The sequence below is a fragment of the Gavia stellata genome, chromosome Z, assembly GCF_030936135.1.
Source record: "Gavia stellata isolate bGavSte3 chromosome Z, bGavSte3.hap2, whole genome shotgun sequence".
Taxonomy (NCBI): Eukaryota; Metazoa; Chordata; class Aves; order Gaviiformes; family Gaviidae; genus Gavia; species Gavia stellata.
In genome coordinates, this window is record NC_082637.1 from 3,081,255 (window position 1) to 3,104,939 (window position 23,685).

The following is a 23,685-nucleotide window of genomic DNA, read 5'->3' on the forward strand; positions in this document are numbered from 1 at the left end:
CAACGGAAGACAAAGCCCTCAATGAAAATTAAGTCACTTTCCTACATCGGTATGCTACAGAACATCATCACCCATTGCTTTTTTCTCTGGGGGAGGAGATAAATAAACGGCTTACCCTTACCTCAAACTCATTTTTTCTAATTAGCTACAGATACAAAGGTTTATCCCTAAGGATAGACTGCTTACGTCGCCAAAGAAAAAAATAAGCAAAAACTCTGTTGCTTTTCCCCAATTCCCTAATAAAGAATAGCTCTGAGGTCCCTCCCTCCCTCCCCTCATCACAGCTCTAAAAACAACCAAAAAACCCTGAAGAACTTGAGAAACAGATTAACATACAAATGTGTTAAGGAAGGAACATTTTTAAAGCAGTGATGCAATCCAAGAAGTGACTGCATTCAGCGGACCTTTAAAGCTAAAGGAAAACTAGCAAACAAGGAGTCGCGTGATGCCGCCAGACAATAGGTTATTGAAATTGCTCCGGTACAAGAATGCATCATCTTAACAGTTTTTAGCGGTGAAAAGCGGTCAGACCTTCAGCAGCGCAGGGACGGCCGCGCTAACCCCTCCGGCAGTCCTGTCTACACAACCACACCAAGCCAAGGTCTCCTCTGAGTCCCATCTTCCAGCCTGTATTCGTCTCACTAACTCTCACAACTTCTACATTAAACGGAGAGACATAGTCTGTCTTTTAGACAAACCATAAAAACATTCATAAAAGGAGAAAAAAATTTCAAAAGCCCTGCTTCATAAGCAATTTTTAATGTCAAATAATAATAATTTAAAAAAAACCAACCAAGCCAAAGAGAGATATCCCGAGCCCAAAAGCTCCAAACACACGTCCCCTCCTAACCTGGGACTGTTCACATTTGCTAGCTGCTTCAAAAAACAACTCAAATTTCTGTTCCAGACTTTAACATGGGGTTGTCCTGCACTAACAACCTCTGCACTAAACTGAAGTACAACATATGACCATAAGGAGGGGGGAAAAAAAAAATCCAACAAACCAGAAACACCATCAGCTCTAGAGAAAACATATTCTAACTCCCCATGCTTATGAAGAATATTTGAACTTGGCATTCAAAAGTTTCTTTTGCTGTTTAACCACGCCATGGGAGTCATCTGATGTTTGTGCAGACAACTGAAACCTCTCCTGTGGCCTCAATCAGTTTAGTGATTAAAAAAATAACATTTCTTCTGCATGTTTTAAGGGTAGAGAAAAGAACTGCAGAAGATTCTTTATGGAGTCTATTACACCATCTGGTGCTATCTAAAGTCACAAATTCAAATCTACAATAACCTTACAGAAAGCTGTGGTATGCAAGATCAGGGTACATTACTGTAGGGCACTGAATATTGAAATTGCCATTTCATGTCACCCCCAAGAAACTTTCCCAAATCAATACACAATATTCTTTCTGTTTCAGGTACATAAAATATTTAGCAAGAAGGTCATAAGTTGTCCTTTAGCGTTCATCTTTACAAATCTATTTTATCATCAAGAAGCAAAAGAAAAGTGATATTTGCATTTTATTAAGCAAACACCCCTGAGTAAAGAGGCTGATATCCACTGTCTTCTTTCTTGCATGTAAGCACACAGACACTCAGCATGCCGAAGAACTGAAAAACAGAGAGTGCGCAAGAGATTTAGTTTTGCAGTATTTTTCTGTTTCAGTCATCAAACTCAACACCTATAAGTTCATTAGGCTTTTTCATCATAGCAAGGACATTCACAGAATCACACTAAGGTTGTAAAGGACCTGTAAGATCATCAAGTCCAACCACCAACCCAACCCCACCATGCCCACTAAACCATGTCCCGCAGTGCCACATCCACACGTTCCTTGAATACCTCCAGGGATGGCGACTCCACCACCTCCCTGGGCAGCCTCTTCCAGTGCTTCACCACTCTCTCAGTGAAGACATTTTTCCTAATCTCCAGCCTGAACCTCCCCTGGTGCAACTTGAGGCCATTTCTTCTTGTCCTACCACTTGTCACTTGGGAGAAGAGACCAACACCCACCTCACCACAACCCCCTTTCAGGCAGTTGTAGAGAGCAATAAGGTCTCCCCTCAGCCTCCTCTTCTCCAGACTGAACAAACCCAGCTCCCTCAGCCGCTCCTCATCAGACTTGTGCTCCAGACCCCTCACCAGCTTCTTCGCCCTTCTCTGGACACGCTCCAGTACCTCAATGTCCTTCTTGGAGTGAGGGGCCCAAAACTGAACACAGCATTCGAGGTGCGGCCTCACCAGGGCCGAGTATTAAAAACCACTTAAATACATCTACAGAAAGAGGTTTTTTTTTTGCATATCAATTTCCAGTAATAGTTCCAGCTCAACATTTTCCTCCCTGGTTTGTCCCATTAACTCATACATCCACATTAATTCCTAGTTATCTGTGGGAAAAATTTCAGTGAAAGTGTGGAATTATTCTGGACGTCAAATGAGCTCTGCAAAATATTTAAGCATATAAAATATGCAAATAAAGACAGTACAGAATACGCTAAGGCAATCTTTGGAGATGATCACAGGAGAGATCGTGATGGGAAGGTTCATCACAAATAGTAGTGGGACATGTAATCAGAGTGTAGAACTCATCGCTTTTATAGAGGGAAAGGAAATGATGGAAACAACATCACTGAGCAATTTAAGCCCATGAGATCAAATGCTGTAAACAATCACCTCTCTGCTAGGGCCAAAATTAAGAAAAGGAAAGTTTACCTAAGTCAAGCCCCAGTCCTGAGATGACATCTGGACAGATTTTTGGCTTCTGCACTGAGTTCAGGAGTGGGGTATTAAACAGTAAGCATTCTGCACTGGCTCACCTCACTCTTTTATAGAGAGCAGACAGTCAAAGAAAAAACATTTTGCTGTTATTCAACAGTTCAAATATCTGTCAACGAGGAACAGGTTACTAATCTTGGAGAACAGGTACAGGGAATGACAACAAACCACCAGGCTACAAATTTATGGGTCAAATCTTCAAAGTTGCAGAGGCATTTCTTCGATGTGCCAGTTGTGAGGAGGTTTACACTGGGGCTTTTCAAATCTAGTTTTTACCCACAGGATAAGCTGGTTTCACATTTCATTTAATTTAGTCTCATGATTCTCTAAATAGCCCCACTGTTTTTATTCCTAATCATATTTCTAGTCCATTTCGATTCCAGGTCTCCAAGCACAGGACTATTCATTGGGTTCTATCTAAAAAGTGAACTTTGATAAGCAATTTTTAAAATCCCCATTAAATATAGCAAAGCTTTTTTTTTTAATAAAGAATTCTAGATCTAGACCTTTTAGCACACCCAGCTTTTTGGACTTCCTACCAAACGACCGAGATGACTTGCCTGACTTACCGTCAGGCAGATGAAATGAAGAAAGTTGGAAAAAAACAAGCAAGGAACAGAGGACTGGGTCTACTTGAGAACCAGGAAAAGGCTGTAGGCTAATAGGTCGTGGTAGAAGAAAAATGCCCAAGGATCAAAAGGATAAACAGTCTTATTTTCCATGAGAGAAGAGATAAAACATTTACCTTTACAATGGCAAACCCCAGGATTACAAGCATAGCATAGCTGATAACGCTCTGCAGCCCAGCCTCCAGCTCCTCTGCGCAGCCCTGCCATGAAAGAGATGGGTGAAAACAACTCAAAAGACGTAATTCAGCTGGATGATTTTTGTTATTTTTTTTTCACCCCAACATTTAATAGGAAGCAGGACCTTGTAGGGCCTGTCTAACCAACCACTGCAGACCTGAGGGCTTCCATTTTTGTCTTCTAGACCCAATGGTTTGTTGTTCACCTCTTACTTTGGGAGAGGCACTGACATTTGCTGCTTCTCAGAATCTCTTCTGGCTCAGGTCACTTGAAGAAGCGCACAGAACTCAGAGCCAGGAAGACCAGCAGTGCTATCTATGAAATCCAACTTATGGGCTTGTGCCCCAGACTGAAGAACCTGGTATGCAATTCTCCAGATTCACGGTCAATCCTGGAAGGGTCTCTTCCCCCACCCAAGATCTGTTTGAACAACTACGTGCCCATAGCTAGCGCTCTGGCCTTGCCATGTTGCTCCTGTAGCAACATGGAATGGAGGACTGTTACCAGCAGACAGACAAGACCGAACACCCAGGCTGGTGCCCCTCCATCACCTAGGAGCTTTTACAGAATAATATGAGAAGGAAGGTAGCAAGAGGAAAACCATGGGGAGAAAAAGGTTTGGGGGAAAAAATTGCTGAAAAGAATTGGATGAAGTTATCCCCAAACCCTCTCTGAAGTGTTTTCCTCATTGGTTCTGGCTGGTTCAGAGAATGATCACAGGCCAGCTGTGAAACCATGACCTTTATTTATCCTCACCCGCGTGTTGAGTTCCTGTGGCTGATCCAGACGCCCTGTGCAGTTCTTCATATCTTGCCTGCAGCAGCTCAGGGGGACGCTGCTGTTACCGGTGGAATTAAACCACTGTGTGGTTGTCCAGTCACTGTAGTTCTTTACCCCGCAACAATGAAGCTGCCAAACACAGGACAGTTACAGGGATGTATGAATATATATGAACATGAATGCTAATGCTGAATTAAACCTCTCTTAAGCATAACTGGGCAGGAGCTGCCTGCGGTATACAGCAGATTTACAAGTAGCAGTACTTCAGGAAAACAGACGTAGATATAATAGATCAACCTCCCTTCATACATTATTACCTCCTTATTGGTTTATTCTTTGTGAAAGCTCTAATACTAAAGTGACAAGTTGCAGTGTAGAGTCTTCTGTCATCTTTCTATTTTATGGTACAGGATTCTCAGCAGCAGTTATTCGTATGTACTCATTTGGTCTGATCCAAAGGCATTTGTACTCATTTGTACTCACCCCTGTAAATAAGATCATTCATTTACACGAACTTCACACCAGGAGCCTGAAAATGCCAACGCTGCAAAGCAGGGAGCACCCTCAATTGCCTTGGAGAATGAGATGCTAAACACTGCTGCAGAGCCGAGTTCCAGGATACGACCATAGAGACCTTCTTCCCCTCTCTTCCCAGCCCAAATTCCTCATTTAGGACCCAATTGTTCTTTTCTAAATAATTCTCAGTACAATTTCAATGTTTTCTCACCTGTTCTTGCAAGTAATCCACAACAGTAGACTCTGGATTTTTCCCATCATACTTCTCAAAGACTGAGCGCATCGTGCCTTGCACGTCAGTTTTTACCTATTTATACAGAAAAAAAAAAAAAACATATTGTTTTAACATGAGAGCTAAGAATTTTATCTTGTGGAAACTGCAAAAGATCTGTATCCCAACTAAGTCAGGGGGAAAAAAAATTAAAAATAAAATATATAAATAAAATCAAGTGACGTTTTAGATAAAACGCAGGTAGCACTTAACCAGAACCACATTTCTGGATAGAAGCTTGCCTCCCCTGATGGAAAAGCCCTCCTTTGCGAGCATCAACAACTGTTTAATCCAACTTAGAGATTGTTGTGATGCCTGCCAGATACTTTATGTATTCACCATGTTCCCGACAAAGACTGATCCACATACGGGATGGTGACATCCCCATTCCCACTCGCCCTGCAAATTGCAGGATGGAGGATGAAGTGCAAGAAAATTGGATATACTGGAATGCTCTAACAACAAGATCTATTCTTTACTTTTAGGTTAGTATAGAGATGCTAATTCTTTGCTTACCTTTTCCCTATAAACAAATCCCAGGACAAAAGCGGATACTTCTGCAATAAAGATAACCAGGATAATGGCCAAGAACTGAAATTATAAGAGAGAGACTGTAAGGAAGAATTCCACAGCATTTGAATTCAATTGCACATTACCCATCACATCAATTTATAGTGGCAAGTTATCTGTTGTTGCCTCTCCAATCAACCAAAACAGTTTCCAGAAAATAATTTAGAATAGGAGATTACTGTGCATGGCTGGGACTGGGGTTCCACAGGATCGGTGCCCAATGTAGGCAGTCTCCCGAACACTGCCATGACATGATCTGTGCGAAGAGCCTATGAAACACTTCAAGGCAGCTGTCGAACAGGACACTGCACAGATAAACCAGCAGCTGAGTTAGGTACGTTGCGCACTGCTTGTTGAGTTCACATCGCCTTCAAGGCATGAGTTGGGGGCCCGAAGTTACTCAGCTTGAACCTTTCTGGCATTTTAAAAATCATTCTAGAAGTGAGGACATACTTTCAGGATTCAGAGAACTAAATTCAGCAGAAAAATACTTTTTGGTGGTGGTGGTTTTGTCTGTGTTTTTTTGGTTGTGTTTTTTTTTTTGCTTGCTTCAGAAATTCTTATCTCCTCCTGTTCCCTTACCATCACCTTTCTTCTCAAAACCTGCTACTCTTCACACTTATCTCCAGCAAGCTAGCTGAGGCAGAGCCATGAAACTGCCCACGACTGTGGGTATTTGTCTGTACACGGCAGCGCAACTAATAATTTAGCCTACACCTCACTCACCATCAATCCATGCCTCACAGCAGTACATAACTCCCACCTCGGAGCACTGCTTCAGCAGTATACTTCAAAATAATCTTTTACTTTCTGTTCTGCGCAGCCTGAGAAGGTCTAGTGTAGCACCTCCCATACCACGCAACAGGCTGAAGAGGAGGACATGCAAGAACGTGCAGCACTCACCAGCCCTAGGCCAACTCGAGACTCCCGGAAGGTGGCACAGCAGCCAATCAACCCGATGATGAACATTACCACAGCAACACAAATAATGATCACGGCTGGCAACAGAGCATACTTGTCCTGCAGAAAGTTGTCATAACTCTTGTAGGTGTTAATGACATATCCCCCAACATAGCTGAGACCTGCTGCTGCTGCCTGAAATACAATAAAGGAAGTTATTAGCAGTTATGTATTAAGCATCTGCTTAATACAGTAAATATGGACCTTGTTGTAATTGCATAATTTAAATTTTAACTTCAGAAGTAATGACTACAGTATGCAAAGATCTGGGGAAAAAAAAATGCTGCATCCAAAACTAGCTATCCATCCCAACTATAACACAGAGAAGACAAAATTCACTTGCCGTGAATTACTCCTCTACTAACAAAGCACCACTTTAGCTGAGCTGAAACATGGGAGTCTATCAATGTGCATCAGTCAGTGTCTCTGCAGAAGGCCAAGTTCACACTTCCTACCCACGATCACCTACGTCCTACCCAGCACTGCCTTTGGAGGGATCAACTTTTAAGATGATCACCACAGGGGTGGGTTGTTGGTTTGGGGATTTTTTTTTTTTTTTTTTTTTGGAGAAAAACTCATCCTTTCCACTCTCACAAGAGCATTAACCACTAAGACAGGCACAAATGTTCTTGATCTCAGCAAAACACAGTCCTTCCTTTTCCTGGAGGAAACAGATTTCTGCATCCTTTAAAATAAACTCACCTCCAAAAGGATGTTTTGCCAATTGAGGCCAACATACAGTGCACCAGTGACAGCTGCTCAACTAGCAGCCCTGCAGACCAAAGGCTTTTATCCAAAGAACTGGGTACAGCCCTGGAAATAACACCAACAGACTTGGCAATGCCTTCTTAATGCCTCACCAATGGCATAAAACAAAAAAAGCTCTCAAGAGTTACAACAGCTCATCCACCCTCTATAATCCTGCAGCACAAGACAAAGCCTGTAAAAATGAAGCACCGTCTGTACTCACATTCTGGAAACTTGAAGGAAACCAGTCTGTTTTCAATAGGCTACAGCTGGATTTCATCAAGCAGCTTACGAGCAGTTCATTACTTCCCCTAGTGCTGTACGTTTTAATTAAATCAAACACTGCTCATACTGGAGCTAGGACTTGCTAATTCCTTTACCTTGTTTGGCTCCTTCCCCTCCAGCCAGGTCTGGTGCCTGCCCTTCAATTACCTCCAAGTGCAGGGGACATCCTTCATTTCAGACAGCTCTCATCCCACACCACCACCCTTGCATTCCTGGACACTGCCTGTACCTCAAAATTACCAGCATCAGATGCATCAAGTGATGAAACCAGGATCAAACTAACCCTTAGAGATATATAGGACTCGTCATGCAAGATCCTGCTGTGTTTGGGCTCAGGTACAGCAGGTCCTCTACAAATTGAGATACTGGGAAAAGGAACAGGATCACCAATTCTTAAGAGGTTTTTTTTTCTTCTCCACATGCATTGGGTTTTCAGGCAGTGTTAATAATTAAAGGAGTTCCTAAAACTTCCTTTAACTTTTCATCTCATCAAGGAAAATCTCTTCCCCATTTCCCTGTCTGCAAGCATACAGCAACTAGGTCTTCTTCCTCCCACCCCTTTTTAGGGATGCAGGGAAAGGATGAGACCACTTTAGGTCAATGGGCACCATTGCCTTCTCACTTCACCACCGTGAGCAACCTCACTCTTCCTCCTCCAATGCTATGCTCTTGTACTGTAAGCAGGACAGGAAGAGTCCCTGGACTGGTAGCACTGAAAGTGGAGCTGGGGACCTTGCACCTCCATCCTGCCTTGCCTTCAATTGCACAAGAGCGAGGTGTATGACTCAATAAGCGCAACCCATATTTCTGGCCTGGAGAGCTGGATGCATGTGTGACTGTCCAGCTATTCTCTGTTCTGGAACAGCATCATCCGGACAAGGGCAGCCATGGAGAATGAAGCAACGCTCCTGTGCTAACTATCCATCATCGCGGAGAAAAATGTGATGATGGGATTTGCCCAATGTATCCTTTATTTCTAATATTTTCCAGGACTACCGAGCACAGCTATTGGCCATGTTGGCCCCAAGCCCAGTGAAAATGATGCAGAATTACTAGGAACTTTTAAGGGGTTTTTCCAGGATCAAAAGACAAGTAGCTCTGCTCCCAGGTTTAAGATAAAGTTTCTAAAGTGTTTAAGGTAATCTACAATAGAATCAGTTTTTGGGTTGGTTTTTTTTTTTTTTGCCTTTTTTTAAATTTCTCATTAGAAGAAATATCTTAGTGTTCTTCATCTGGAAGAAAGAACAAGCCACTTATCCATTTGCTGGACTAAAAGGTGTATTTTATTTGAAACAGATGCTAAAAAATGAGCCTAAAAAAGTTACTCGGATAGACACAATTCATCCAAGTTAAAACATTTAGAAGAAAAAAAAAACCCCAAAACAGTCGCATCTTCCTGAAAGCATCAGTTTTAGCCAAGTATTTACTTGTTCATTTTTAGAACAGTAGAGAAACTTGGGAGATTCAGAGACACCCATGAGAAAACCATGCTTCCCACTGCTATCCCTAGAACAACCAGAAGCAAAACCAACTTATTGCAGCAAAGCCAAAGTGATGGGGCTTTCTGTACCCTTCCTCTAGGCAAGCTCCCTCGGGAAGGCTTTAGAGGTTTGCAGGGCACACAGCAGAGCAGCTGCCTGCAAAAATATACTCTACATCCAGTTCATAACTTTTTGCTTATTCCTTCATAGTTTTTGTGCAGTGCTAATATCCCAAGTCTAATGAACACCACATTGTGAATTCTGAATGAGATCACGGTCACTCAGGACACAAGATTCAAGACAGGATGCAGGAGCTTTTATTAACCACAGAAGTGCGCTGCCTAGCTGGGCCAGCGCCAGCTCAGGAAGCAGCTCATATAGTTCCTAGAAGGATTCAGAGTTTGGTCCCTGCTCCCATAGAAGCTGTGGAAAACATCCAAGTGACCACAGCAAGAACAGCGTGGTGCTCTGGGTTGACTTAAAAACTTCTCCCTACTTTTGCACAGCAAAAAATATTAGATGAATAATGCCACAGTTACTGTCATAGTCATCCCATCCTGACTGTACCCCCTGGCTGCGTTTGTTACTGTGTTTTGAAGCCTTCCTGGTAAACATGGGTATGGATGGAGAGTAATGGTATTCTGGTTTCTCAGGTTTTGGGGAAATTTCAGGCAGGTGCACCATGACCCTCCCTGCATGCACCAAGTCATAATCCTCTGCCACGAATACAGACGCAACACGACGATGCTCTTGGCCCCTATGCTTGTACCCCCAAAAAATCACCTCCTTGGTCTCTCTGCTGCTGCCATCACCACAAACCTAACGCAGAGCTGAGTTATGACTTTAAAAAATTCCAGGCTAGAGAAAGTAGTCCCAGGTGGTCACCCTAAACCAAAGATGGAGCCGGCCACTAGCAGCACAAAGCCTCCTGCACACGCACTTTTATACGAGTCGCCTACATCTGGGCACAGCCACTAATGAGAATGTTTCTCCTGAGGCCGTCAGCCTTTGGTGCAGTTCAGCACCCAGGTTGGGATGTCCCACCACAGCTGTCATCAACCGCTGAGTGCCCACAGCCCCAAGAGAAAAGCAGAAGGACCCTGAGAACTTCAGAAAGACTTGTGATGGAGGAAAGCAGTCCCTGGGGAAACGGAACAGGGGTGACTTTACCACGCAGCACAGGCTGAATAGCCGGGGTACAAAAAGGCATAAACCGTGTTTTTGACAAGTAAATGAGTCATCCACATTCAGCGGCAATGTCATGTCAAAACACGTGCAAGAAAACAGCCTTGTGATTTAGTTAATGTGTAAAAGTTAACGTGCAAAGTGCAAAGTTAATCGTTTGTCATCTTCAGAGAACGTAAAGCTCTGCTCTTTTGTGTAACTCTAGTCCCAGACTTTGCAAGTAGTTATGTACTTCTAAAGACAGTCTAAAGACCATCTGCATCATGATTTAATCTTCCTATAGGATGTTTTACACAAAAGAATACCCCAATATTTCCACTGCACCTCTGCAAGCAATTTAGACAACAAATTCTTCATCTCACCTCTATACTTTATGCCTGGTTTTCTACCCATTTTCAGCATGCTCAAACACACATCACAAAGGAAACATGCACAAGAAATGCTAAAGACGGACCAAATGTAGGAAACTAAGAAAAACCTTGTTGCTAGTAAAGGGCTACCACAAATTCAAACACACATTGTGAAGCCAATTCACAGAAGTCCTGTAAAACCAGGACTAGCAAAGCTCCACGACAGTAAGCCAACATCAGAGGGTCCAGTGTTGAGTTCAAGGAGATTCTTACCCAAACTTTATCAATGCAAATACAGACTGGCACTTTCACAGTAGGCTTTGTTGCAACATTCAGGATTGTCTGGGTTCTGGTCAGAAACGAAACACAGCCAGCAAGAGGTCTATTATGATTTCCGAACTTCTGCTTCCAAGCAGAAAAAGGAAGCGTAATGAGGTAACAATAAAAGACCCTGGGTAAAGATCTGGCTTAAAAGAAGTTCACATTTTTCCCCACAAACTGAGATACAGCCATGACTTCACCCATGGTTTTTAATTCAAAGTGAAGATTTTGAAGCCTGAAAAGCAGGGTCACTCAGGAGTGGAAAGCGTTTCAGGTAACGATCTGTGCCCTGTTTTATTTTTGCAGATGAGTCTCAGAGTCAAACTTCTAAAGCAAAGATGAAAAACATTTTGGAACATAAATCTGAGCTCTCCCCTTAAGCCTTGCCAGTACTTAAGGCAAGTTCAAAATCTGGTGGAGGGATTTTCCCCCCAACATTGCCAAACCTTCAGCCCATTCCTAGATCTAAGATGAAACTCCTCTAGAAGAGAGGGACAACAAAAAATGTGCTTTTCACTGCTGAAGATAGACCTTAAGTCAAAAGTGTAAACTATGCCTGATTAAACAGGTTTCTGTTGGATCTCAAAAAAAAAAAAAGAATCTTTCACAAATACAGAGGCCAGTTTAAGCAATTACTTTTGGGGCGGAAGAGATCAAATAATTCCTTCTTCATGATTAGTCAAACACATCTAAGGTTGCCAGGATTATTCCAAGAAATTCACACAAGAAGTTGTTATGGTTCTCTACAACTTTTTTAGTCTCCTGCTTGGAAGTTTTCTTTCCGAAGAATTCAGCGCAGAACAGGATCACGCCATGCACAGAGAGGCTTGGCCCAATGTAGCTGGCACAAACACCAGCGCAGGCAGCCAAGGAGTGACGCAAGGCCGATACGGGAGAACCAGTTCACCTGGTCCGCATGGCTGCATTGCTGCCTGCGCATTGCTGTGGTCCGCCAGCGACGGCAAACAGAACATCCTAACCTTACCCCTTCCTCCCCAAAGATCCCCCACTGACTCACCAGGGCTCCAGGAAACACTGCTAGTATTTCTTTACAATGCTGGTGATACCCATAAGACAAGCTGAAGATATGAGGTAAATGGAAATTTTGCAAGAAAGCCCCTTTTCACAACTGAGCGACAAAGCTGCGACCGTCTCTGCTGTCTCACCCACCACAGCTTGCATCATTCAAGAACCTAACGCCAGAATGACTTTCTTTTTCATATCCCATGCCCCTGACTGAAAGCAGAGATCTTAAATTGTTTGAATGTGAACAGTAAACTCCTTGTTGGGGTTGAGTACAGAAAAAAAAAAAGCAAAGCTGTAACAACTGGGTTTTCATAGGCTGATGTTTGGGCAGAGCTACTCGCCAAACTGATTTCACCCACCTCTTCCATACTTAGCCCAGCTGGCTGAACCAGGGAGGGAGGTATACAGTGGTGCTGTGCTGCAGGAACGTATATAACAACTTGGAACTCTCTCCAGCCACCTAATGCACGCACAGCACTGTCAATATTCAGTTTTGCCCATGAAACAGAAGGGGATAGGACTGGATGGCTGTGAGGAGCCCAAGCTGTCTCACTGATGCAGAACAGGACAGCCACTGGAAAACAGCAGATTTTTTTTTTTTTTTTTTTAAAGTACAGCAAGATTTTTACCTTGTGTCCCACCATCAGAAGGGGAATTTTTTATATGCTGATGACCACGAGCCCCTGCCCTTCTAGAGAGACTTATGGCCATGCAAATACTTCACTACACCTTATCAGTGTCACAGCCATAGAAGGGGCCCCTTAAACTTCCCTCTATACCACTGCTCTGAAAAAAAAAACCCCTAGAATTTGCATCTATCAGTCAGAACAGATACTTTTCCGCCTTCCCTTCTTTGCTTTAATAAGTTGACCTTACATGATGGCTGGGAACAGACGTTTGTGTTCGTTGGCTCTTATAGGCTTCTTTCCTCCTCCCACCAAACCTAAATACAATACAGTAAAAGAGCCAAACTACTAGCTGTGAAATTAAAGAGACAGTGTTTGTTCGTTTGAGGCTTTATGGGGTTGTTTGTTTGGTTTTTTTGAAGGTTTCTTCCAGCATCCTCCAATTTCAGAGTGTTGATTTGATCATCTGGTCTGTTAATGTGAACCAACATAGGGTTTTCTTTTTAAAAGGCTGGTCAGATAAATACGGAGTAACAAATGTATAGTGTTAAAAGGGAAAGCTGTAAAAACAGTGTAAATTGTAATTCACCAAACAAGGGTGTTCAGCAAGGTGCATCCTCTATACAGTAAAAGAACTGAGATAACAAGACTTAAAAAAGGCATTTCTCCCGCACCAGCTTTCAGATGGGGCTTTCACAGGGCCAGCACTAATATCTACCACAGCAGAAAACTTGGAATGATTCGACTTTGTCCCAGTTCATTAACTTTTTATGGGCAAAGAAAGATGTGGTAAATAATACCGTTTAAAGAGGAATAGCAGTTGTTTTCTGCAGTAAACTACTACAAATACATACTGGAAGAACTATCAATAGCCACACCAACTTTCTGAAACATGCCTTCCTAGTCCTTCATTAGACAATCAGCTCACGGAGGCATTTTAGTTAATTTTAAGGCTTGAAAACCACTTTTTTTTCACTGTTATCTTTGCACAGCAGTGATTTAAGTCAGAGCACCCCACCCAATACAATACCTGATGCTGATGTTTTGCCTTCGCATCCAACAACTACATTCACGGGGATGCTATGGCCTTTTCAGCAGTTTTAGTTTCCCAGAGGACAGATTAGGATATCATCCTCAATTCTTAATTTGCCAAGTGTTTGCCACTACTGTGCTGTTCCCACATCCCTGTATCTAGAATCAAGCCCCAGCAACACTGGTCTTAATTACAGCTGCAAACCCCCTCCTTAACGCAGAAGACACTCCTTGTCTTTGGTTTTTTTGTGTACAAAAAAGGGTTTTGATTTACCTTGACAGGCAAATCCTCTGCTCAAAAGGGTTTGCACAACATTTCCTCCATAAAAAATTTATTTTATTACTCAAAAGCCAGCATGCATGGCAAGGGGAATTACTCTTTCTGGCTCCCTCGCTGCTTTACTGTACGACAAGTTTTATTCTTCCCATTTGCCACCAGATTTTCAAGTCCTCCCTAGCTGCTGCGTTACTCCATTTCCATGGAGTCAACAGGTTTTCTAGTGACTTCAGGGGAAAACAAAGGCACTGAGCACTTCCAAGAAAAGCCTTTTTCATTTTACACTCGCTTTAATGACTTTACAAATCCTGTTTAAAACTCCACTTAGCCCATATGGACCATGTAGCTCCCCAGACCTGACAGTCTCCCTTGGCCCGAGGCAGAGCTGTTTTTTCCCCAGCAATTAGGGCAACCCTAGCTCAGCACCTCCCATCCCACTTGTACAGGTTCCTCTCCCTTTTCCTGTCCCGGGTTTAAAACTTGTCGAGTTGGGAGGGACCTCCTGGCTTCGGCTACCATTTCCTATCCCACTTACGGTATTGATGTCTCTGAACAATAAATCGGTTATTGCCACACTTGCATGATCTGGCTTCATCCAGGACAGTATGTGACCCTCCACCTGCGGCAGAGAGCAGCAGGCAGGCTCTGGCGTGTCCATCAGATGACCATGCAGGCAACAACCACTACAGAGTGGATGGACCCACCATGTGCTGCAGCTCCCGGCCACGCATAGCTCATTGCCACCACCAGACAGGCTGGCCACGCACCGGTGCAGGACAAAGTCACAGAAACACAGAAGGTTTGGGATGGGAAGGAACCTCTGGAGGTCATGGTCCAACCCCCTGCTCAAGCAGGGCCACCTAAAAGAGCTGGTTGCCGAGGACGATGTCCAGGTGGCTTTTTAATACCTCCAAGGATGGAGACTCCAACACCCTTCTGGGCAGCCTGTGCCAGTGCTCGGTCACCCTCACAGTGAAAAAGTGTTTCCTGATGTTGAGAGGGAACTTCCTTTGTTTCAGTTTGTGCCCATTGACTTTGGTCCTGTCACTGGGCACCACTGAGAACAGCCTGGCTCCATCCTCTTGGCACCTTCCCTTCAGGTATTTATGCACATCAATATGATCCCCCTGAGCCTTCTCTTCTCTGGGATGAAGAGTCCCAGCTCTTTCAGCCTTTCCTCACGGGACAGATGCTCCAGTCCCTTCATCATCTTCATTGCCCTCTCTCCAGTATGTCTCTGTCTCTTCTACTGGGGAGCCCAGCACTGGACCCAGCACTCCAGATGTGGCCTCACCAGTGCTGAGCAGAGGGGAAGGACCACCTCCCTCCTGATGCAGCCAAGGGTACCCTCACCCTTCTTGTAGCAAGGGCGCATTGCCCACCAGCACCCCCAGGGCCTCTTCTGCTAAGCTCCTTTCCAGGACATGCACGGCTCTGCACTGCTCCCCACTGTCCTACAGGTCCTTTAGTTTCTGAGGCCTTGGAAGCCCATAGCTTCAAGACTTTCTCCACTTTTTTCTACTGGGGAAAAAAAAAAAGCAATCAGCAATTTAAAAACCTAGCACACACATTTCTGTGTTCCCTCAGACTTTTGAGTTGTGAAAACATGGATTTGCAAAATAATAAAAAAAAATAATACAGACCTCAGCAAGTTGGCTTTGGATTGGAGCAAAAAGCACCAAAGCTGGGAGCCCCTAGCAAGTTGTCCTCGACTGCCAGCAGCACCGACAGCCCCAGGAGAGACTTACCCCTGATCTTGTGCCAGTCATTAGCCACAATTTTAAAACCTTTAAACCAGTCTCCTCACGTGAGGTACAGAGGTGGGACATAACTGACAAAACTGTACTGAGCTTACTTATACAAAGCCATGGGAGACTCTTGGAAGTACATTATATCTAAATATTCAGCTGCAATGTACAACTACGGGGCATGTTTCAGCTTGCCTTCAAAACACACTGCAGGGCCGCTCGGCGGGTACGGTGGGAAGCGCTTGCTTTTTCCTTTCCTGCCTCAAATGAAAACAATGAGCAGCAGCCAAAAGGCTCTGAAAACCTGCGGCTCTCTTTCAGGGCGGGGGGGGGGGGGGGGGGAAGAAAACTAAAATCTACTTGCAGTTTTTACATGCTGCAAACCCACACACTCGAGAGAGGATTCTGGTTTTAGTAGGTTTATTTTCAAGTTATATACAAACATTCTCCTTAGAGTTGCCCAAGCATGTCATCTTCTGTTCCCCAAGCTTAACTCTAGGGTTATCTTCCCATCCTTAAAAGCCAGCAGGTATCCTACAAAGCATAAGTGGTGAGATGTCCTCATGGAGACACCGCACACCAGTGCGGAGCAAGGAATCCTACCCCAAATCCTCTGACTTCTAATGCTTAAACCTCTGCCTTGGAGTCAGTGTGCTGCTGACAATGAAAAATCACAGAGCATCACGCACCTCTGGTGACAACAGGACCACTATTAGGAGAAAGCAGCACCAGCCTTTTCACTCTTACTCTCCCCAAATACAGACTGCAGGGCAAGAGCTTGCTGTGAACTTCAGCTGAGCACGGATGGATTTATTAGCCTCTGCCAAGCTGTTTTGGATCTGAGCAGCCGGTTCAGACACAAAACACTGTCTAATTCAATATTTGCCTTCAGAACCACCCTAGTTTCTTCACGAGCTGTTCCTGGCTCAGCCACCAGATCCTGCGACTTCCACCTCACAAGCTACAAACCGAACAGCAAAGAAATGCACCTAAACCACAGCGGAGCTAATCCTAAAACCTGGGGAAATTTCTCAGCACTGGTGATGGGGCAGATGCCTCTAATCTGCCCTGAAATATTGCTTGTCACCCAGCTGAAAGGGAAGGGACATGGGGAGCAGGGCCACGTGGCAGTTGTGTGCCTCTTCCCGTAAGGAAGAGCGCAGGTTGGGATTGTCCTGACGCAAAGGGATCTTGCCAGCTTCACAGTAAAGCAAATGCAGCTTGGCAGTGCCACGCTTTTGGGGGGGGGGGGGGGGGGGGGGGGAAATCAAGGAAATGCCCAGTTCATACAACAACTACAGGAAAGAGCTGCTTTCTATTCCCCCTGGATGAAGTGCCCTCCAGCTCTAAACTTTCTTGCAGAGGGGTAACAAAGTGGGACCTCTTAAGCAGCTGTGATTACTAGAAGCACTTCTACGACATCAGACCTCTGGTTTTGGAGAGCTGCAAACTGAGACTCACGAGGAGGCCAAAGTGCATTTAGGACTGGATCCATAGCCTGGCCATCCAACAGGAGCCTTTTCGCAGGTTCAGGGACTGCTGGGGACATTCAGACAAAGTTTGTTCCCCCAAAGCGCACAGGAAAGGGTAAAGTTGCTCATACAGTATCTGCATCACCATCTGAACACTTCCCCTTCCCCGACCACTCAGCACCGACATCTTAGGTTTAATTTTATCCGTGAGGCCCCTATGCATACGGCAAAGCGCATTTTCTTGAAAGTCAGTTAAGCTCCGCTTCCTGATTTTGGGCAGCGTAGTTTCAAGTAAGGAGGAACTTTGCCCTTTCAAGGGACGCTCAAGTGGATTACGCCAAAGCGCCCAAATTCGATACCAAGCCCTGGCATCAGCCCCATCCAGTGACCACTCCGACTAACGTGGCTGGTTTTCCCCCCCACAGTTCAGCAAGGAGTTCACAGCAGAGCTAGGAACAGACCCACTGCTTTCTGCTTCCCACCCAACACTCCTCACGCTGGGTCAAGACATTCCCCAGCCCTCCCCGGCTCATCGCCCCGTGGGTCCCAGGGGACCCCAGCCAGTTACAACGGCTCCATCAGATGGCCAGAAAGAAGGAGCCCAGGGGGAGGCCTGTCCCAAGCCTTTCAGAAGTGGATGAATGACCACAGCTTTACATGCTGGACGTGCTAAAAAAATAAAAATAGAGCCCTTGATTAAGCAGATTTTTCCACCACGGATGCTGCTGTGAGTCAGACTGACCCCACAGCCCATCAGCATCATTTCCCTGACCTGGAGAGGGGAAGAGAGCTTCCACAGCTCTTCCATCTTCCTGTCAAGTATCACACACAGCATTAAAACCCGGCAGAGCTGCCTGTCCCCACTGTCACGCACAGCAGGCAGCTACAGGCAGGATTAAGGATTTGCCTAAGAACAGATGGAGGAAAGGTGAGAAACAGGTCACAGAGCTGCTGACACCCAGACCTCTAATGACTCTTTGGAGAATACCTCCATCCTTAAAAATCAATGTGTTTCTAGCACAAATAATCTCCAACATAACCTTTGCTGTTCACTACATTTTCAATTCCATCTAGGGATTAAAAAAATCTCCTCCTCATTGGGGTTTTTAATTTATTTTTTAAGTATCCATCTGATTTCTCTCTGACTGAGGCTTCAGAGCAAGCATTCCCAAACCACCCATCACTGGTGGACTTCAAACCACTCACAAATGCAGGAATTTTTTTTTTTTTTTTAACAGATACATTTATTCCTCCCAATTACTAAAAATTATTTAAAAGTGATACCACAGCAATATTGTGATGGCTTGAGCTTCCAGTACACCCTCTCACCTCACTCAGCAAACCCTAAGGTTGAAAACAAGTAGCTTTTGGTCTTGGATGCACCAAGGGCAAAGGAGATAGATTAAGCGCAGACCAAACAGACAAACATTACAGGATGCCTAGACCAGCTGCGAGTATCTCCTCAAAGCACAGATGACACTAGTACCCCAAAACACATTTGATTCATGCTCCTTGGAAACTCCTGGGTTACAAATCCGAAGATATTCGCAAAAACCACCTGATGTAGGGTGGAGAAGGGAAATGGGAGACAGCCGGCCACCACGAGCTTTGCAGTTCTGAGACATTCTCAACAAGGACTAGGTGAGAAGGCAAAGCCCCTCTCTGTTCTCCAGTCAATGGATGACTCTTGCAACATCTAGAGTCAAACCCCAACCCAGAAACTGTAGTTCACACTTCTTGTTAGCAAAGAAGCAGGACCCAGCTGGGTCTTCTGAACAGTCAAAGCTCCTGAATGACCTGTAATCAGCTCAAATGCACCCTGAGCCTGTGTGGGTGTGGAGGGAGACAGGAATCAGCTGGGGAAATCCAAGTCTGGCTTCATTGCTCACAGGTAGAGCACACCCTGCTAGGGACCAGCGCTGGGATCACTCTCCTGGGCTTCTCCTCCTTGAACAATCCTGTTTCTGTCAACAGATTAACTTCTGCTCTCTCAAATCCACCGGTCCTGCTAAAACCACTTGGGCAATAACTTATCTTTATCCTCCTCCCTGCTGCTGGGCAAGTGAAGCAAGGCTGGGGATGCACCCACCTCTGATAAAAAGCGAATGGGAAACCTGGGCAAACAGGATTTTCACTGCCGCAACACGTTAAGGTAGCCTTTTGGTGACGAAGTCCCCAGGACTGCTGGTGGATGCCAAACCCCCTCTGAAAGCAGGTCTGTTTAGTGACAACGAAGCTGAAGGAGAAGGTGAGCAGATATGAGGTGCTAATGGCTGGATTCGGCAGCGCAGCTTTGCTATTAAAGAAGGGGGGGTTGAAGAAAAGCAACCTGGGAGGGTGTGCGGATCACATTATACAGAGGTATCAGAGCATGAAACTTCCACTTGATTTTAAGATTCCAGTTTCTTCCCTTGGACCAGCAAGTGAACCCCAGCGTTTCATCTCTCCCCTTCCAGCAGCATCAGCACATCCACCCAGCCAAGTCCCCTCACAAGACATTACGAAGATCATCAGAGTCTCCTCCCAGCCTTCCTCTCCCTCTTTTAGGGTCCATGAGTTAAACCAGCATCCCCAGCCTTCACCTAGAACAGGCCAACACCCACTAACCAAAGTAACCACACACTTGGACCTAATTAGTAGGTGCTAAAAAGCAAAATTGGAGGTGGGCAGATCTCCTACAGCTTGAAGCACCACCCTTGGTAACTGTGTAGTTAAAACAGCTTAAATCAATGCCTTGTTTGTGGGGGTTATGCACACCTACAGCCCCCCCAGTCTCATCCCTGTAGCGGAATGACCTGCAGATACAATGCTGAGCCTGGTGGGTAGGAGAGAGGTTGCTTTTTCACCTGATTTAGGAAACCTCTATTTGTCATTCTGGAAAATCTGTGTTTCTTCACTCCTGCACAACGATAACAATCAGAGATCTAAAAGAGGATTCATTGCCTTTTTAAGACATTTCTAAGCAATAACCTTTGTCAAAGCACCATAACCGCACCAGCTGCTGAATATGCAGGTGGTGAATTATTTTCCATAATCATTTCCAAGCTGGACAAGATTTGCAGCATGCAATTGTCTGAGCACGAATTACTCCTTAGAGAAAAGAACTCTAACACTTCTTGCAAATCTTCTGTTTTGATAATGATCTGGAGCCTTGTACTCGGTAGAGCCCCAACTGTTAGAAATGTTCTGAAACAGCATAAAAGAGTCAGTTCCTCCTTCCCCACCCTCCTAAAACCTGAATTCCAGGTTCTGCAGTAGGAATGCAATTACCACATGTAATGGTGGTGGCGGCGTCTAAATGCCACAGGCTTTGGGGCTGCGTTGCTCTTCGTACAGTAAAAAACCCAAAGGGCTGGTCTGGGGTCACCCCAAATTCAGAGGCTATAGACATGCAGAAGGATAATTACGGATCGCTTGTGACTCCAGATGACCTAATAACTTCAATCACAATTAGAGGGCTCCCTTACAGCAGAAGAATAAGTACCAGAGACACTTCTAGGAGGACATAACCCTGTGTTTGGTTTATAAAAAAGCCAAGCAATGATGCTAAGCTGGGGTACACCTGAGCTGAAGCTCAGGGGATTTCCACACACACACAGTGGGATGCTCTAATGTTTCTCTGCGGGTATTTAAAAAAAATCACCACAAAACAAACATACACAGTGACATCACGTTACGTGATGCGCAGCAGTAAACACGGCCTCCTGCGCTGTTCGGGCTAGTGAGAGTTACCTGGAACACACGCAGCAGTAAGTTGTGCTGAGCCCCCGTAAAGGAGGCACGGGACCGGAGCGGGGTGAGCTCCTTGCTACAACCAGCAGCAAGTCCCTTATTTACAAAACAGGGCAAAACACCCCGCGAGACCTCAGGGTTTAATTCAAGCAGGTTTTTTTTTTTTTTTAAATTTGTTTTTTCCACATAGCTTCTCTCTTTGGGAAACTGCTGGTTCTTCTTTTTAATTCTTCTTTGCTTCAGAAAAGTCCTCTGCCTTCCCCATTACCCAGCCCTGCTTGGCCAGGCCATGGGGAAAGAAGAGCAGAGCAGGGGGGATGCCGCTGTGCTGAGCCCTAACCCCGGCTGTCACCGCGTATCGAAAGCATCCTGTGCAGAACAACTCTCTTGAAAACACTCAAGCACTACAAAGCGGATGCGAACGCCCAAATCACGCTGCCGATACACACGAGGTTTAACTGGGCCCCTTCGAGAGCAGCACCCAAGTCCCTGGCTGATGATGGGGCTGGGGGGGTTACGTAAACTTCCCCACGCCGGGGAAAAGCTGCAGACTGGTTCCCAGAATAATCACGGTCTCTTCTGAGCAGCCACCTACCCCGGGCCCCGCTGTCACGAGGCGGCCGTGCCACGAGCCTCCGATGCCGAGCCCCCCAAACCAAGGGGGGTTAGGCTAAAAAGCACGCAACCCACCCTCATTTTTTGTGATTGCTTGTAAATAATTATCGAAGAAGTGATTTGGAAAGGCGTAATTCACAGAATCACTAAGGTTGGAAAAGACCTGTAAGATCATCAAGTCCAACCATTACAAAAAAAAAAAACCAAACCCAACATAGTTGGAACAAAGTTCTCAGCTGTTTTCCTCCCCAAATACTCCTCACCCCAAACCGGGGGGCAGCCCCTGCGTGCCACCCTCACCCCACTGCAGCCAGTGACTCCAGTCACAGAATTAGCTTGTGGATTGCTTTAATGACACGCCTTTAGAAACACTACTACAAAACCTACTCCATTACAAACAACCCGCAAAAAACCCCAAGCACCACCGGTTTTTTTCCCCCCCAAAAACCGAAAAACCCCAATCTTCTTGTTCTTTAAGAACATATATGCATTTCTATAGGAAACCCTACATAAGAGTCACTCACGCACCGGTAAACTAAACACCCGATTAACTCTGGCAACTCCGCTCCACCAGCAGACGGTCCTGTCCCACAGCACCGTCTCCCTCCGCCACAGCCCTTCAATCGCACCCAACGCCCGGGACCGCCGCCCCCACCTAAACCCCGCGGCTCCGGGGGGCCGCAGTCCCCCGCTTCGCCCCCCCGGGTCCCCTGGCGGTACCCAGAAGGCGAGGCTCAGCAGCAGCAGCACGGTCTTAGAGGTGATCACGCCGCAGTCCATCCCGTGGGGCAGAGGGAGCAGCTCTGGGGCGGGGGAGCGGGGACCGGCTTTGGGGCCCGCCTGGGGCCGCCCCCGGGCCCGCCCCGCCGCCCCCGGAGCCGCCCCCGGAGCCGCCCCCGGCGCCGCCCGCAGCGCAGCCCGCCCGCCCCGGCTCTCCCCACCCCCGGGGAAGGCGGTCGGTGATTCTCGGTGGCCAAGAGGGCAGTTTCCCAAGCAGGGGGTTGGGGAGCACCGGGAACAAATGTCAAAGCCAATTATTGTTGACTTCAGCCTGTTTTTTTATTTATTTTTTTTTTAAACTTCTGCAACTTTCAAGCTCAGTTAAACTATTTTGTGAAAAGCTCTCACTGCGGCTAAAAGGTTTCCATCAAATCGGCCTTCCAGAATTGCTAACCCACAGCTGAGCGTCTCCCGTTCATCCAGCACTTCTCAGCCTTTTTTGGTTTGGCACCGTCTCATGCCCATCTTTTCCATCACACCCACCAGGAATAGCGGGAATACAGCTACAACGCGGGTTTGGACACTCGACAGGATGTCCTAACCACTGAAATGTCAGGCTGAGCAGCCACGGGGAGAGGGAGTTGGATTTGGTGACTGCAGAGGGCTGAAAACGTGGCTTTATTTCCATCAGCCGAGCCTTGTGCTTTTAAAAACAAGCCAAAGGTGTAGGGCCGGCAACCAGGGCTTTGTTTTGCAAAGACCTCCGGCAGCCTGAACTGAGCTGCACCCCGCTCTCCGCTCGGATGCAGGACGCAGCGATAACAAGTTTCCCCGCCTTTGCCCCTTCACGGCAAAAATAAGACGTGAGCTAGTTTCCTTCGGGGGACATGGATTTCAGAGGGGTTGTGCTGAACTAGCGCTCCAGCGGGAAATCCTGGAAAGGGAGATCACGGAGAGCGTCTGCCCACAGCCCATGAATTTAAGCCAGGCAAAGCTGCTGCTGCTTTGAAAGGCCGCAGCAGGGCCGTGCTGGCTGCCGAAATCACGAGATTCCCACGCAGAAAGTGGGGTGAAGCCGATCTCCAAAAGTAAATTCCTTTTAAGGGTAAAGATCAGCACAAAGTCAGGCCTTGATAACTGCTGACAGAGCTCCTCCTGCCAGCAAGCCTGTCTTTGCCGTGCTAATTTCTATTACAACAATAAATATTAAAAGAGTGTATAATTGTGGAGTGTTTAATTTAAAAAAAAATCAGCATTTTCACATTCCCTTGCAATGTGGCAGGCTGAGGTGTTAATAAAGAAAGGAAATTGCCTGGAAACAATTTATCTTCGTAATTTTGTAGGAATGACTGGTAATCTGGGGGAAATGCTTTGAATAAGAAT

General features: G+C 45.7%; 1 protein-coding gene across 1 annotated transcript; it reads right to left on the reverse strand.

Annotated features, from left to right (window-relative positions):
• Positions 1–285: 285 nt before the first annotated feature.
• LOC104254532 (tetraspanin-36) lies at positions 286–22,400 on the reverse strand. The gene is made up of 7 exons (XM_059833940.1): positions 22,303–22,400; positions 6,629–6,820; positions 5,672–5,746; positions 5,096–5,191; positions 4,345–4,497; positions 3,528–3,611; positions 286–1,617 (listed from the first exon to the last, which is right to left on the reverse strand). Exons 1-7 carry the CDS (start codon positions 22,360–22,362, stop codon positions 1,531–1,533), a joined length of 747 nt encoding a protein of 248 aa, XP_059689923.1. The 5' UTR covers positions 22,363–22,400; the 3' UTR covers positions 286–1,530.
• Positions 22,401–23,685: the final 1,285 nt, after the last annotated feature.

Bases quoted from the DNA above. Each gene is read 5' to 3' on its own strand.
- LOC104254532 (XM_059833940.1), bottom strand. From the start codon at position 22,362: ATGGACTGCGGCGTGATCACCTCTAAGACCGTGCTGCTGCTGCTGAGC. The intron at 6,821-22,302 runs GTACCGCCAGGG...ATTGTATTTCAG, and splicing joins TGCTGAGCCTCGCCTTCTGG to GCAGCAGCAGCAGGTCTCAG. The intron at 5,747-6,628 runs GTGAGTGCTGCA...TTATAATTTCAG, and splicing joins CTCGAGTTGGCCTAGGGCTG to TTCTTGGCCATTATCCTGGT.